The sequence below is a fragment of the Geotrypetes seraphini genome, chromosome 3 (genome assembly GCF_902459505.1).
Source record: "Geotrypetes seraphini chromosome 3, aGeoSer1.1, whole genome shotgun sequence".
In the NCBI taxonomy this organism is placed as follows: Eukaryota; Metazoa; Chordata; class Amphibia; order Gymnophiona; family Dermophiidae; genus Geotrypetes; species Geotrypetes seraphini.
In genome coordinates, this window is record NC_047086.1 from 214,643,549 (window position 1) to 214,658,903 (window position 15,355).

Here is a 15,355-nt window from a genome sequence, read left to right on the forward strand (position 1 = left end):
CCAGAACTTTGATTTATAAGGAAGGAATAAGCTAAATATTGCAGTACTGAGGCTCGTATGGATGCTGCGGGGATATTAGCTGGGGGGGACAGGGACGGGGCGGGACAGTGGTCATGGGGACAGGGCAGTGACAGAGATGGTGGTCACGGGGACGGGGCAGTGACGTGGACAAATTTTTTCCCCATGTCATTCTCTATCTGTAATTTACCAACAGAACTGGATCAGTAACACAACAGTTATTATCCGACTCACAGTGCAAATCACTTTCCATTACAACAGGAAAATTCTATATTTTCTATAAAACTAGCAATTACTTCTCTGGCTCTCGGCAGAAAATTCTGTTTCTTCTACAAACCCAGTGATCATTTGTCTGGCTCTACAGATATTCCGTTTCGCTTGGTGCTTCTTCTGGAACCTGGATTCGCCAGCTATAAAACTCTTTCACTTTCTACTGTGTAGTTTCCTATATGTTATCATTTATCTGCAAGTCTAAATTGCTCTGCAATTATATATCTTTTGCAGTGCTGTGCCATTGTATTTTATGTGACCCATTTTATGCAGCTACAAGCTGAATATTACCACATAAGTGCTGACTCTGTTCCAGGGTTGCCCACATAATAGTCAGTTTCAGCTTAGACTCTATACCATAGATATTCAGTGGCACAATCTAATTAGATGCTGCTGAATATTTGCAGCTAGCCCTGGACAAGTGATTTAAATGGCCAGAAGCCTCTCCTGACTGGACAAATCGCTTTGCATATTGGGCGGATTGTTTCTCTGTGACAGCCAGAGAATGGTAAAGGACAGGAGATGCACAGGTATCAAAGAAATGTCCAGAGGAACACCAATGACAGATGCTGGAGGCTCCATGGTATGTCCTCACCTTGAATATTGTGCAAAGTATGGGTCGCCTTATCTCAAAAGAGGTATGGCGAAATTTAGAGAAGAGCAACCAAAATGATAAAGGGGATGGAACTCCTCTTGTATGAGGAAAGACTAAAGAGGTCGGGGCTCTTCAGCTTGGAAAAGAGACAGCCGAGGGGGAATATGATTGAGGTTTACAAAATCCTGAGAGGCGTAGAATGGATAAGAGTGAATCGATTTTTCACCCTTTCAAGAAGTACGAAAGCCAGAGGACACTCAATGAAATTACATGGAAATACTTTTAAAACAAATAGGAGGAAATGTTTTTTCATTCAAAGAATGGTTAAGCTCTGGAACTCTTTGCCAGAGGATGTGGTAACAGCGGTTAATGTACATGAGTTTAAAAAAGGTTTGGACAAATTCCCGGAGGAAAAGTCCATAGTCTGCTATTAAGAGAGACCTGGGGGAAGCCATTCTTTGCTCTGGGATTAGTAGCAAGGAATGTTGCTTCTATTTGGGTTTCTGCCAGGTACTGTGACCTGGATTAGCCACTGTTGGAAACAGGAAACTGGACCATTGGTCTGAACCAGTATGCCTGTTCTTATGTTCACCTTATAGCCTAACTGATTTATTGGGGAATGACCTCACACTTACCAGGGCAGTTCCTTTCATCAGAGAAGTCCCCACAGTCGTTTGAGCCATCGCAAATCCATGATGGGGCATAGCACAGTGATGTCTTTGCACACTTTTGGAAGGTTACCCCTTTCACTCCAAGTTTAAAATAGCTGCTGCAATCAGTGATGTCTAAGAAAAAGTAACAGAACATTTCAAGCATGAATTTAAATCAGTAATGACACTGTCTCTTACAAACTGAAATACAGTGGTACCTCGGTTTACGAGTGCACCAGTTTGAGAGTGTTTTGCAAGACGAGCAAAACATTCGCAAACTTGGTGCCTCGTAAACCGAGCTTGCCTCGCAGGACGAGTGCCCCCCCCCCCCGCGATCCGGCATCCTCCCCAGCGATCCGGCATCCCCCCCGCTCGCGTTGCCCCCCTCCACCGCGATCCTACTTCCCCCCCCCCCCCCCGAGCAGTCAATGACACCCTTTACCCGACTTGGCACCAGTGCCGGTGCCCGAAGATCCTCCCTCTTCTGGCGCGGCCTGGGCTGGGTGGTGCGTCGGAGATCCTCCTTCTTCTGGTCTGGGCTGGGCTGGACTGGCTTTGAGCATTTGCGCATGCTCAAAGTCTTCTGGTCTCGCTCTCAATCTCGGAGAGAGCGAGACCAGAAGGCTTTGAGCAAGCGCAAATGCTCAAAGCCAGTCCAGCCCAGCCCAGACCAGAAGAAGGAGGATCTCCGACGCACCGCCCAGCCGCGCCAGAAGAGGGAGGATCTTCGGGCACCGGCACTGGTGCCAAGTCGGGTAAAGGGTGTCATTGACTACTCCGGAGAGGGGAAAGTAGGATCGCGGTGGAGTGGGGGGGGGGGCAAAGCGAGAGGGGGGGATGCCTGTTCGCAGGGGGGGGAAGATGGATCGCGGGGAGGGGTTTGGAACAGCATCAGATTCCTCAAGGGGGGGGGGGAGAATGGAGCAGCGCTGGTAGCCTCGTGGGGGGGGGGGAGGTGAAACCAATCAAAGCAGTTTCCCTTACTTCCTATGGGGAAACTTGCTTTGATATACGAGCAATTTGGTTTACGAGCATGCTTCTGGAACGAATTATGCTCGTAAACCAAGGTTCCACTGTACTATATAAACTTCTGTAAGGTTTGAGATCAGTCCTTAAGATTTTAATTACATTTTGACTTATGTGCACTGACTTCCCTGTGAGAGTCCATAGTTTGAATTTTTTAAGTTTATTGTTGGGATGTTTTATAAGAGAGAGAGTTGTCTGTGTTATCCCAGGCAACATATTCTTACGTATGGGTGACATCATACAAGGAGCTCATTACGGACAGTCCACAAGTGCAGTGTTGCTTTAAAATTTGAAGACCACCCATACTGCACATGGGCGAGTGCCTTCCTGCCCGTTGCTCAGTCACAGGACAATCAGTTCTAAGTATTTTGCAAACCTGAGAAGTCGTTTCTTTCAGTTTCTCTCAGCATGTGTACTATTTGTGTCTAATTTAGACATACCCCCTCTTCTATGAAACCGCGCTAGCGTTTTTTTAGTGTAGAAAGCCACGCTGAATAGCCCGCGCTGCTCCATATGCTCATTGAGTTCCTATGAGCGTCAGGAGCAGCGCAGGCCATTCAGCGCAGCTCTATGTGCTAAAAACCACTAGCTCGGTTTCGTAGAAGAGGAGGGATAGTTTTTCTATGCATTTCTTATCCGTAGGTTCTTTATTAGTCCTTTTGTGCCTTCCCATTATCCCAGTTTCATCGTTTTTCATTTTTTATTGAGTTTTTCTTGGGGCCCTTAAGTTCTCTTTAGCCTGTCTTCAAGCCTTTTTCGGTTTACAATCTGCTCAGCCTCCCTGAATCATTCAGTCTTTTGACCTCATGTCAGCAGTTTTTCCTCTGATATCCAAGGCTTCTAGTAGATTTAAACGCTGCTCAATGTCATAGGTCTATTTTTGTACTGATCTAAATAGTTGTTGCATTCAGTGCCTAGGTCTTGATCACTGTAATTTTTCTTGCCCACTCTGTTTGAAATTATTGAAAAGGTCGCTAAAAGTCAGAAAATTACAGTTTGAAAAACCTTTCAGGTTATCTGTTTCTATGTCACACATGGCAAGAGTTTCTGATACTGTTTCTCAGCATCAAATAACTCCTGTAATGACTGCATCAATATAGTCTACAACAGGGGTGCCCAATAGGTCGATCACGATTGACTCATAGATCGCCAAGGCAAAGTGAGTCAATCGTGGAGCCCATCCCGGGCTCCGTGATAGACTCACTTTGCCTTGGCGATCTACCAGGCCTATCAGCCTTCCTCTCCCCGACGTCAATTCTGCTGTCGGAGAGGAAGTTTGGGCCAGCCAATCGCTGCCTGGCCGGGCCGGAACTTCCTCTCCGACGGCAGAATTGACATTGGGGAGAGGAATGCTAGTTAGCCCGACGCAGGGAAGCAGGGAGAGCTTGGGGCGGCGGCTTGGGGGCCTGTTCCCCGATGGTGGTGGCAGTGGCTTGGGGGTGGGCAGGGAGAAAGAAAGAAAGGGGGCAGGCAGGGAGACAGAACGAAAGAAGGGAAACAAAAAAAAGAAAGGGGGCATGAAGAGAGAAAAAAAGAAAGGGAGGCAAGGAGAAAGAAAGAGCAGGGAGAGAGGAAGAAAAAGTTGGGGGAGGGAATGAGGTCTGGAGGAAAGGAAGCATACAGGAGGCTGAAAGAAGGGAAGAAAGATTGGATGCACAGTCAGAAGAAGAAAGCGCAACCAGAGACTCATGAAATCATCAAACAACAAGGGTAGGAAGAATGATTTTATTTTCAATTTAGTGATCAAAATGTGTCTATTTTGAGAATTTATATCTGCTGTCTATATTTTGCACTATGGCCCCCTTTTACTAAACCGCAATAGCATTTTTTAGCGCAGGGAGCCTATGAGCGTCGAGAGCAGCGCTGGGCATTCATCGCAGCTCCCTGCGCTAAAAACTGCTATTGTGGTTTAGTAAAAAGGGAGGGTGGGTATATTTGTCTATTTTTGTATGGTTGTTACTGAGGTGACAGTGCATAGAGTCATCTGCCTTGACCTCTTTGAAAAAACCCAGGAATAGGAATGATAATTAACATTTTCTCAGCGTACAGTGTGCTTTGTGTTTTTAAAAATTTTATTGTTTTGACTTGGTCATTTTAAAAGTAGCTCGCAAGCCCAAAAAGTGTGGGCACCCCTGGTCTACAATATCAGTGCAGCCTGGATCAGGGGAACCTTATAAAAAGGCTAAGAAGCATAAATACACTTCTCCCTCCAGGAATGCTTCAGCATCATCTTAGGAATCTTCACCATCAATTCACTCTAAGTGCTGATTCACCGATGTCACATCACCACCTGTACAATTGGCTTCACCTTTGAAGTGTGCCTTGATACTCGGATCACCAGTGCTTCGATGCTCAACTAATTCACCTATGATACCAGTGCATGTACCAGTTATGGTGACATCTCTGCAGGAACAGCTTTCCATGCTGTTGCAGAAAGAGTTAGCTGTACTGCTGCAGTCACAAACGATGCAAAATCCAACGATGCAAAATCCAGCTCAAACAATGCTAGCCTCAGCTCAGTCCAAGCACTGCCTGGATACTCACTTAAGGCCTCATTCTCAAAGCATACAGCCTCAAGCATCATTGTCTACAGTTGATGTAGATGACTGATGCACATCATCGGCATCTGTCATAAATGCACATCACATAAACAACACCCGACATCAAGCATCTACATCAAGGCATGCATCTTCATCGAGAAAGCACAGTTCATCTCATTCTCAGAGCTCCATTCAATGAAGCAATCTGGTCAACGTTCATTGAGGCACTCTGGTCAACGTTCATTGACATCATACTCTATCTCCTCAATGCTCATCTTGACAATCTCCTTGATGTCATTCTCAACTAACAGAACATGGTATTGAGGACTATGGCTCTGATCTAACTCAATGCTCTTCTAGTGAATGCCCAGAGATGTCAGCAAATGAGTCTTATGCTTCTTCTTCTTCTTCATCATCTCCTTCCTGCGCCTAAACTAAAGCTAGCGGCAGCTGTGTGGGAAAGTTAAAAGCAGTGAGCTGCTGCTAGGGAGAGAAGAGGTACTGCAGAGCCGACAATTCCATCAGGCAGCCTCAGGGCCTTTGCTAGGCCACCCTGCCTCCAATGATGCAACTTCCTCTTTCGTCAGAGGTGGGCTGATCTAGCAGAGGTCACACAGTGAGCTGCCGCTGCTGCTCTGGGAAGGGGGGAGGGAGGCTGGGGAAAGAAGATGAGGAAGGCGGGAGATACGTGACAGCAGATTGAAGGGAAACATACAGTATCGCCACGTATACGTGACGGCAGAAGGAAGTTGGGAGACATACAGAGCCCGGCACCGCATAACCTCCCCCCCCAAGCGGCTTAGTACTGCATGTTTAGAAACATTGCTCTAGATCTCAAAGAAGCATTCACCCATATTCCTTTCTATCTACTCACAGGAAATACCTCCGCTTTCAAATATGAACACACCATTTCCAGTACAAGGTGCTTCCATTTGGCCTGGCATCAGCACCCAGAGTTTTCACAAAACACCTAGTACTGGTAGCAGCATTGCTCTGCATGTACAGCTTTCATGTATTCTCATACTTGGACGACTGGTTGATCAAAGCCTCCACACCTTTGCAAGCTCAAAAAGCCAGAGATGCAATGGTTCACCAACTAGAACTCCTAGGGTTTGCAATCAACTACCAGAAATCACATCTAGAACCTACACAGACTCTCAAGTTCATTGGAGCACTTTTGAACACAATTCAAACTTGTGCATTCCTGCCACAACAGAGACAAAACACTGATTCAACTTTGCCAGAAAGTCTCCTCTTCTCACTACATTTCAACATGCCAAATGCTGCGAGTACTTGGTCATATGGCATCTACAGTACTTGTCACTCTGTTTGCCTGTCTCCACCTCAGAGATCTTCAATGAACTCTTTCCACCAGTGGTCTCAGGCCAGGGGCCTTCTATCTCAGCAGATCAGTGTGACATCACAACTTCAAAAATCATTCCAGTGGTGGCTAACACCTACCAACCTCTCCAGGGGACTTTTGTTCCAAGTTCTTTATCAAATGTTTGTGGACTGGGGAATCCCATGGATAGACCTCTTTGCTTTCGCCCACAACCACAAACTTCCAGTCTTCTGTTCCAGATTGTACACTCCCAATTATCTAGAGTTGGATGCCATTCTTCTTGACTGGCAGAACCAGTTTCTGTACTCATTTCCGCCAATTACTCCGACAAGATCAGGCCACCATGATTTTAATAGCTCCATGGTGGCCTCATCAGCCTTGGTTCCCTCTCTTCCTATAGCTCAGCAAAAGGGAGCCAATCACACTGCAGATCTTTCCAACCTTGCTAACACAGAACAAAGGATCTCTACTCCATCTCAATCTACGTTTGTTAGCATTCACAGTGTGGTATCTCTCTCCCAACAATTAGAAACTTTGACACTTTCTGCAGCAGTCAGCCATTATTGAAGCTTCCAGAAGGACATCCATTCAACACTGTTCCCATTTCAAGTAGTCTTGCTTCACAGTCTGGTGTGATCATCACTTGCTAGATCCAGTCACATACCCACTACCACTGGTGCTTGAATATCTCCTGCTTCTTTTCAACTCAGGTCTTAAGACTACTTCAGTTAGAGTTCACCACAGTGCTATCAGTACTTTTCATTCAGTAATAGACAAAAGGTCATTATCTGCTCTTCCCAGGGCTGGATTAATGGATAGGCCCAGTAGGCATGTGCCTAGGGCCCAAAATTATCAGGGGGCCTACTGATGAGGGCAGACGAGCAACTCACCTTGTTAATTTTTTTTTTTCAAACAACAATGGAAGCCCCCTCCCTGGCATCAATGGTGACGGAGGCCCCCCCCCCAACATCAACGGCAATGCAGCCGGCTCTGCTGCAGGAAGGTCCCGCGATGACTGCATCTGACGGCTCTGTTCCGGAAGAACGTTGGATGGGGATGGACTGGCAGGCACAGTTATCGTGGGACCTTCTTGCAGCAGAGCCGGCCATGTTGCTCTTGATGTCTGGAGGGCCTTGTTGCTGTTGGGGGGCCCCATTGCCATTAATGTTGGGGGCCAGGTGTTGCCATCGATGCTGTTGCCGCAAGCTGTTGTGCATTTGTTTGGAGGGAGAGAGAAAAGAGCATGGAAGGGTGGTGGAGGGAAAGAAAGGGGGCAGGGTGGTATGAAAGGGTGGTAGAAAAAATGGTATTGAAGGGTGGTGGGGCAGCGTGGTATGGAAGGGTGGTAGAGGGAGAGAAAGGGGGCAGATGCTGATGGAAGTGGGGGGAAGGGAAAGAGGAGAGAGACATAAGGGAGAAGGATACTGGATGGAATTGGGTTAGAGGGAAGCAAAGGGGGTAGATGCTGATGGAAGTGGAGGGAAGGAAAAGGGGAGAGAGACATAAAGGGCTGATGGAATTGGTGTGCAGGGAAAGGGGAGAGAGACATGAGGGGGAAGGATACTAGATGCAATTGGGTTGGAGGGAAAGAAAGGGGGCAAATGCTGATGGAAGTGGGGGGGAAGGGAGAGGAGAGAGTGAAATGCTAGACCATGGGGGTGTGGGAGAGGGAAGGGGAAGAGAGAGATGCCAGACCATTGGAGAAGGGAAGGGAAGAAGATAGATGCTACATCAATGGAGGGGGGAGGGAGAGATGGAAGGGAGAGGCAGACAATTTCTGGAAGAGGCATAGAAAGAGAGCAGATGCCTTATGGAAGAAGCAAAGAGAGGGCAGACAGTGGAAGGAAAAGAATGATGAGAAGATGAGGAAAGCAGAAATCAGACAACAAAGGTAGAAAAAAAAAATTATATTTGTTTTATTTATTTCTTTTTGCTTTAGGATAAAGTATTTTTGTAGCTGTGTTGATAATCGTTTATTAATAGAAAATAGAAATAAGGTGATCCTGTTTATTGAACTCATTTTAATACTTTTTTTTTACTAATTCAGAGACCATAACTCCTTTCCTCAGGTAGGACAGGGTTACTGTAACAGCAATATAATTTACTGACCTGAAGAAAGAGGTTTTAACCTCTGAAAGCTAAGTGAGAAATGTATTAGTCCAATAAAATGACGGGCACTAAATTTTCTTCCCGCCAATCCTCCTACCCATATGCAAAATATAAATTAGTGGGCTTCCCAAAGCCCTGCCAGCTGAAGATCTCTTCCTCTAGGAAGGAAGGAGAGATTTGTTCAGAGATGTTTGGAGGTTGCATAGAAAAAAAAACTGTACACTGGCACTGGTATGGTAATCTTTGTTGTTTGTTTTGAATTTTAAAATAAAAGAAATAAAGTGGAAATAAAGAAGTAATTAAGAAAATGGGTAAGAAATGGGGGCAGGGCATGGTGGAGTGGGGGCGGGGTGGGGCAGGGGGCCCAGTGTATTTGTGTGCCTAGGGGCCCTCGATGAATTAATCCTGCCCTGGCTCTTCCTCTGGTTTTTAGATTCATGAAAGGACTTTTTCATATAAGCCACCTCTCAGACCTCCTCCAGTGGCATAGGATCTTAATGTAGTCCTTTCTGCTTTCATGAAGCCTCCTTCTGAACCACTTTCAAAATCATCTCTCAAATATCTCACCTGGAAAGTGATAATCCTCATATCTATCACATCTGCATGCAGAGTTGTGAACTTCATGCGCTAGTGTTGGATCCACCTTTTACAACATTCTATCATGACATGGTAGTTCTCCGTACTCATCTGAAGTTCCTCCCTAAAGTTGTCTCAGAACTTCATTTCAATCAGTTTATTGTTTTCTTCCTTGTCTTCTTTCCAAAGCCACATTCTCACCCTGAAGCTGCACTCCATTCATTGGACTGTAAACGAGCCCTCGCTTATTACTTAGATCAGACTAAGGATGTCTCACAGAACTTCTAGTCAGCTATTCCTATCATTCGATTCAAACAGATTTGGAGTTTCTGTCACCAAAGAACCATTTCAAATGGCTGGCGGACTATTTCTCCTTTTGCTATGCTCGGGCTAGGCTGATACTTGAAGGCTATGTCACTGCACATAAAGTTCAAGCAATGGCGATTTCAGTAGCTCATCTATGTTCCACTCCCATCGAGGATATTTGCAAGGCAGCCATCTGGTTCTCAATCTATTCCTTCACATCTTATTACTGTTTGGAGAATCATTCCAGATGAGACAGTCAGTTTGAACAAACAGTTCTGAGAAATTTGTTTTCCGTTTAGAGGCCAACTTCCCTCCAACCCTCTTGGGTTTCACCAGACTCATGACCCTGGCAGCTAGGGAGTTCCATCCGTAAGAATATGTTGCCTGCTTGTCCTGGGATAAAACAAAGTTACTTACGTTTAACAAGTGTTATCCAGGGACAGCAGGCAGATATTCTTAAAACCCTCCCATCTCCTGTAGTTGACTTCTTAACTTTTTTACTGAACTGACAGTCCTGCGAATGGGCGGATGGTGGGAAGGCACTCACATATGCACAGTATGGGTGATCTTCAAATTTTAAAGTGACACTGCACATGTGAACTGTCCATGGATGATGTCACCCTTATGTAAGAATATCTGCCTGCTGTTCCTGGATAACACCTGTTACAGGTAAGTAATTTCGCTTTATGGTGTTGTTTAAGTGGTTAAAAGCTGATGTCACTCTTAGTATAAGCTAATTACAATGACTCTTGGTAGTATAGAATATGATTGCAAAGTAAGATGATGTGTGTTAATGTAAACCTTATAGTCAATGTGCTATGCAATGATACACAGGTCAAGTCAGAAGCATATATATGTACAAATATTAACAAGAGTAGAATCTCAGTTATCTGGCACCCACGGGGATTGGTGGATACCAGATAACTGTTTTTCTGATTAACTGAGAGTGTGTTAGAAACCTTATCTAACACACTCTCAAGTCCTCCCTCCCCGAAACACCAGCGTGGCAGCAGTCCTGAGACACAAAGCCCTCATCCCTTAAGCCCTTAAGTAGCAGAAGCAGGTGGCGGTCTTGATCTGCGAACCACCTCGCTCCCTCCCTCCCTCTCTCTCTTCTTTACTCGAAGAGCAGCGGCCAGCAGGAGGCAGCCTCAAAAACAAGCTGCTTTAGGCCAGCTCTGTCCCCGTCACCGCCTCGTCCCCGGCCCACCATCCTCTGCACCGCCCCGTCACCGCCATTCCATTCACCGCCCCGTCACCGTCCCCGCAGCATCCATATAAGCCTTAGTACTCTAATATTTAGGGATCTTTAACTCATCATCGCTAGGACTCGAATCTGAGTCCGTGGCACCTAACATAGAATGGAATTAGTATGGCAAAGTAATGAAGAATGGTCCAGCAGCCCCCACCCTCCCTCCACCTCACCTTATATTCGTTCCGAGTTTGCCGGCTTCCTTTTTCCCTAGCCGCACGCGTTCAAAAAGCCGTGCATTTAGCCAGCTCCCTCCCTCCACCTCACCTTAAATTTCGAGTTTTCCGGCTTCCTTTTTTCCGAGCCGCACGTGTTCAAAAATCCGTGCATGCGCGGCTGCGCGAGTCAATCAAACTTCTCCTCTCCTGCAACTTCCTGTTTCCGGTTGCGTCAGAGGAGAAGATTGATTGACTCGCGCAGCCGCGCGTGCACCGATTTTTGAACACGTGCGGCTCGGAAAAAAGGAAGCCGGAAAACTCGAAATTTAAGGTGAGGTGGAGGGAGGGAGCTGGCTAAATGCTACGGGCGGGCGGGCGGTGGCTGCGGGGACCGCACGATCCTTGATACCTCACTGCGGAGACAAGACCATTCACCGCCCCGCGGGCGGTGAATGGCCTTGTCCCCGTCGCCGCAGCGACTGCTAGTTTTCTTCCCCGTTTTCGGCGGGTGACCCGCGGCTAAAATGCGGTGGCCGCGGGTAAACCGCCACCGTGTCATTCTCTAGTCACAATCTTCCTCTCTCTAACATCCCCCCATCCCCACTGTCTCCTTCTCTCCATGGTCAAAGATCTCTCCCTCCCTTCCCACCACCCCTTTCTGGTCTGAGTCACTCTGCTACTACTAATCATTTCTATACCGCTACTAGACATACACAGCAAAACACAGGAGAATCCCTGCTCAAAAGAGCTTACAATTAGAGAATGACACGATAATAAATTTTTCCCTGTCCTCGCGGGACCTCATTTTCCCATCCCGGAGAGTTCTTTTCCTATCCCTGCCCCATTCCTGCAAGCTCTGTCCTCATCTGCACAAGCCTCAAACACTTTAAAATCACAAGTGTCCAAGGCTTGTGTGGTTAAGACAGAGTTTAAAGAAATGGGGCAGGGACAGCGTCAAAACTCGCGGGGATGGGATGGGACAGGGAAATTGAGTTCCTGCGGGGACGGGGAAAAATGTGTCCCCATGTCAATCTCTACTTACAAGACGGACAAACTGACTAAGGAGGTGCATCAATACACTATGCTCAGATAGGGGAATTACAGAGGGAATGTTAAGACAGATATTGGTGCTCAGAAGGTGGGTTGGAGTTTGGAATTAAAAGCAACTTCAAAGAAGTGGGCTTTGAGTCTGAATTTGAATACTCTCTCTTCCTCTCTCTACCATTCCCCTCACCCCCACTTGTAGGTCCAGCATCCATGTCTCCCCACCCCACCACCTCTCTTGCTTGCATCTCTTCCTCCCTTCCCACCCTCCTTTCTGGTCTGGGTCCAGCATCCATGTCCTTTCCTATTTCCCCTCCCTCACCTTTGGTCCATTATCCATGTTCCCTCCTCTCCCCGTTCCTAATTGTGATCTAGGCATTCATCTCCCCTCTGTTCTGCAGGTCTGCACTCTCTAACCATCCCCCACCCCACCCCGTGGCATCTCCCTGCTGTCCTGCTCCTGACCTGACAACACCCCTCCTTCCCCCATGCTGGTCTGGTCTCCGATTGACCCCCCCCCCCACCCCCATCATGCGGAGCTGGTATCTCTTACTCACGGGCCCTCCCAAAGCAGCAGTGGTAGTCAGCCAGTAGAGGCAGTGCCATAAATAGGCTACTTGCAGCCAGCCCTGTCAGGGCCTTTCCTCTGATGCATCAGAAGTGACACATGTAATGGGATTTAAAAAAAATATACACTCTTTTTATAACTAACCTGCCACTAATCCACCTTACAAAAAATTAATAAAGGGGAGAAATAGGCCTCAGTTCAGCTTCATAGGTCATAAAAAAACTCCCCCTTACATAGATCAAAATGTCCTCTATCAACAGTCTCTGATTGCAAAAAAAAAAAAAAAAAAGTTCCCAAATTTAATAGTCTCTATTCACACATCATGCTTCTTTAACATCCATCTTGCACAAAGTTCAAAATTTGACAACATAGTGAGAAAATAATAAAAAAAAATCTCTACAGAATACTTAGCTGTAATCCAAACTGTGGCTAATCTTCAGAAGTCCCCTTCCTCCGGTCAATTTCTTCCATATTCCAGATATCAATCAAAACCTTCACAGTTCAATGTTAAATTGCTCAAGGCTTAAGTAGCGGCATTTACACTTGTAAGCAGTGATTTTGCATCTGACACGTCAGCACTACTGCTTAATGTGTGAAATGCCAGATTTTACATAACATTGAACTGTGAAGGTTTTGATTGATATCTGGAATATAACTGACCAGAGGAAGGGGACTTCTGACGATTAGCTACAGTTTGGATTACAGCTAAGTACTCTGTAGAGATTTTTTTTTTCACTATGCTGTCGAATTTTGAACTTTATGCAAGATGGATGCTAAAGAAGCTTGATATGTGAATAGAGACTATTAAATTATAACATTTTTTTTGCAGTCAGAGACTGTTGCTAGAACACATTTTAATCTACACAAGGGGGAGATTTTTATGACCTATGAAGCTGAACTGAGGTCTTTTCCTCCCCTTTATTAATTTTTTTGTAAGGCAGATTAGTGGCTGGTTAGTTATATAAAGAGTGCAGGGTTTTTTCTTGTTGTGAATACTTGGAAACATGCTCTTCTCCTTATGAATAGTGGTAAAAAACCAAAGCAAAACAAAACAGCTCAGTCTTCCCCTTGCTGACCTGGAGCTATCTGATAATCCCTGAGGATTACCTCAAGTGTTGCAAAACAGTCTGGATTTCATGATATCTACAATGAATATTTCATCAAATATACCTGCGTGCAGAGGATACAAGAGGCAGGTTACTTGCTTAAATTTTACCCCTTCAGAAAAATCCGGCCTGTCTTCAACTCTTGAAGATCAGCGTTCGCAGCCCTGCACTGTGCCAGTCTGCAGGATCAACACTATTTCAGTATTGTGCTCTCAGTGTGACAGGAATTAGACATTGCACAGTTTTGGGTGATGAAAACTGCCAAGTAACATTCGGAACTTACTGCAGTTCATCTCATCAGAGGCATCTTCACAGTCAATGAACTGGTTGCACCGGCTTGTGTTGCCAATACAGCTCCCGTCTCGACACCGAAATTCTTCAGCCGTGCAAGCAGTCGCTGCAGAAAATGAAACAGCATTGGTAGAAAAGTGCAGCAGTATACGACACCTACCTTAGGGCAAAGGCTTGTGTGAAGTATTTTGCTATAAACAAATAGATGCTGCCCAATTTTCAGCCCGTAGTGATAAGCGGCAGCTGAGCCACTCACAGCCATGGGCTGAACTGATCCTGGAGATTCAATGCTGAAGCATGCGCAGCGCCCATTATTGAATATCTAGGTGTCAGTAGACATCCAAAAGTTAACTGGATACCAGCCGATATTCAGAACAGTACTCGTTTCACTTCACCACATAAAGGGCTCCTTTTACAAAGCTGCGGTAGAGGTTTCTACAGTGGTCTGGCGAGGTAAATGCTTTGATGCTCTTAAGAATTCTGTAAGCATCATAGCATTTTCCTCGCTGGCCTGCAGTAGAAACAGCTAGCAGGGCTTTGTAAAAGCCAGCGAAAGTTAGGACAATCTTTTTGCTAAGTATGTGGTTAACCAGCTTTCATACTCCGCCCATGTCCCGCCTCTAGCCCGCCCCAGCCTAGCCGAGCCACTTAGGGGATGAACAGTCAGTGAAGATATTCAGCAAGCCATAAGAATGTTAGGACTAATTGATTTCTTATACCACCCACTTTTACAATTTTTTCCAATAATTTTTTTATCTTTTTCATTTTTTTCATTGTCTCTTTTTATGCTTTATTTGTATTCTTATTTATTTACCGTATATACTCAAATATAAAATGATCCGAATATAAGTCCAGGTACCCTTTCCCCCCCCAAAAAAAAAGGAAGAAAAAAGGTGGACTTGAATATAAGCTGGGAATGGTAATATTCATATGCCTTGCCAGGCTCTGTATGCAGCCCCCCTCACTCCCTGCCAGGTTCTCCACCCTGTCCCCCCTCTCTCCCGATGTCCTGCAGGCTTTTACCAGGCCTACCATATGACCTGGTAGGCCAGTGGTGTGCTGGGATAGTAGGGATCCCTCCAGTTTCCTGTCCTGGCCGACTCAGACAAATTTTTTACCTCCCTCCCGCTTCTCATCGCATATCTTTTTGAATCCCTAGTGGTCCAATAGTGTACCGGACAGGAGCAAGCTTTCTTCACTCCTGCCCCGTGCTGAGCCCCTCCCTGAATGGCTGCCTCGAGTTCTCATGGCCTAGCAGTATACCGAGCATGAGCGAGCTATCCGCTCTCCTGCCTGGCCCTGAGCCACTCCCTGAATGGTTACTACGAGTTCTCACGAGTCCTGCGAGAACTCACAGCAGTCATTCAGGGAGTGGCTCAGGGCCAGGCAGGAGAGCAGAAAGTTTGCTCGTGCCCAGTACACTGCTGGGTCATGAGAACTCGAGGCAGCCATTCAGGGAGGGGCTCAGCACGGGGCAGGAGCTCACTCCTGCCCGGTACACCAG

At 46.2% G+C, this 15,355-nt stretch overlaps 1 protein-coding gene across 1 annotated transcript in view; it reads right to left on the reverse strand.

Moving 5' to 3' along the window:
- LRP1 (LDL receptor related protein 1) overlaps positions 1–15,355 on the reverse strand; it is a 777,705-nt gene that overhangs the window by 203,714 nt on the left and 558,636 nt on the right. Inside the window, exons 48-49 of the mRNA XM_033939435.1 lie at positions 13,844–13,957; positions 1,519–1,668 (exon numbers count right to left, since the gene is read on the reverse strand). Of these exons, the coding sequence (XP_033795326.1) occupies positions 1,519–1,668; positions 13,844–13,957 (264 nt within the window). The remainder of the gene's footprint in view (positions 1–1,518; positions 1,669–13,843; positions 13,958–15,355) is intronic.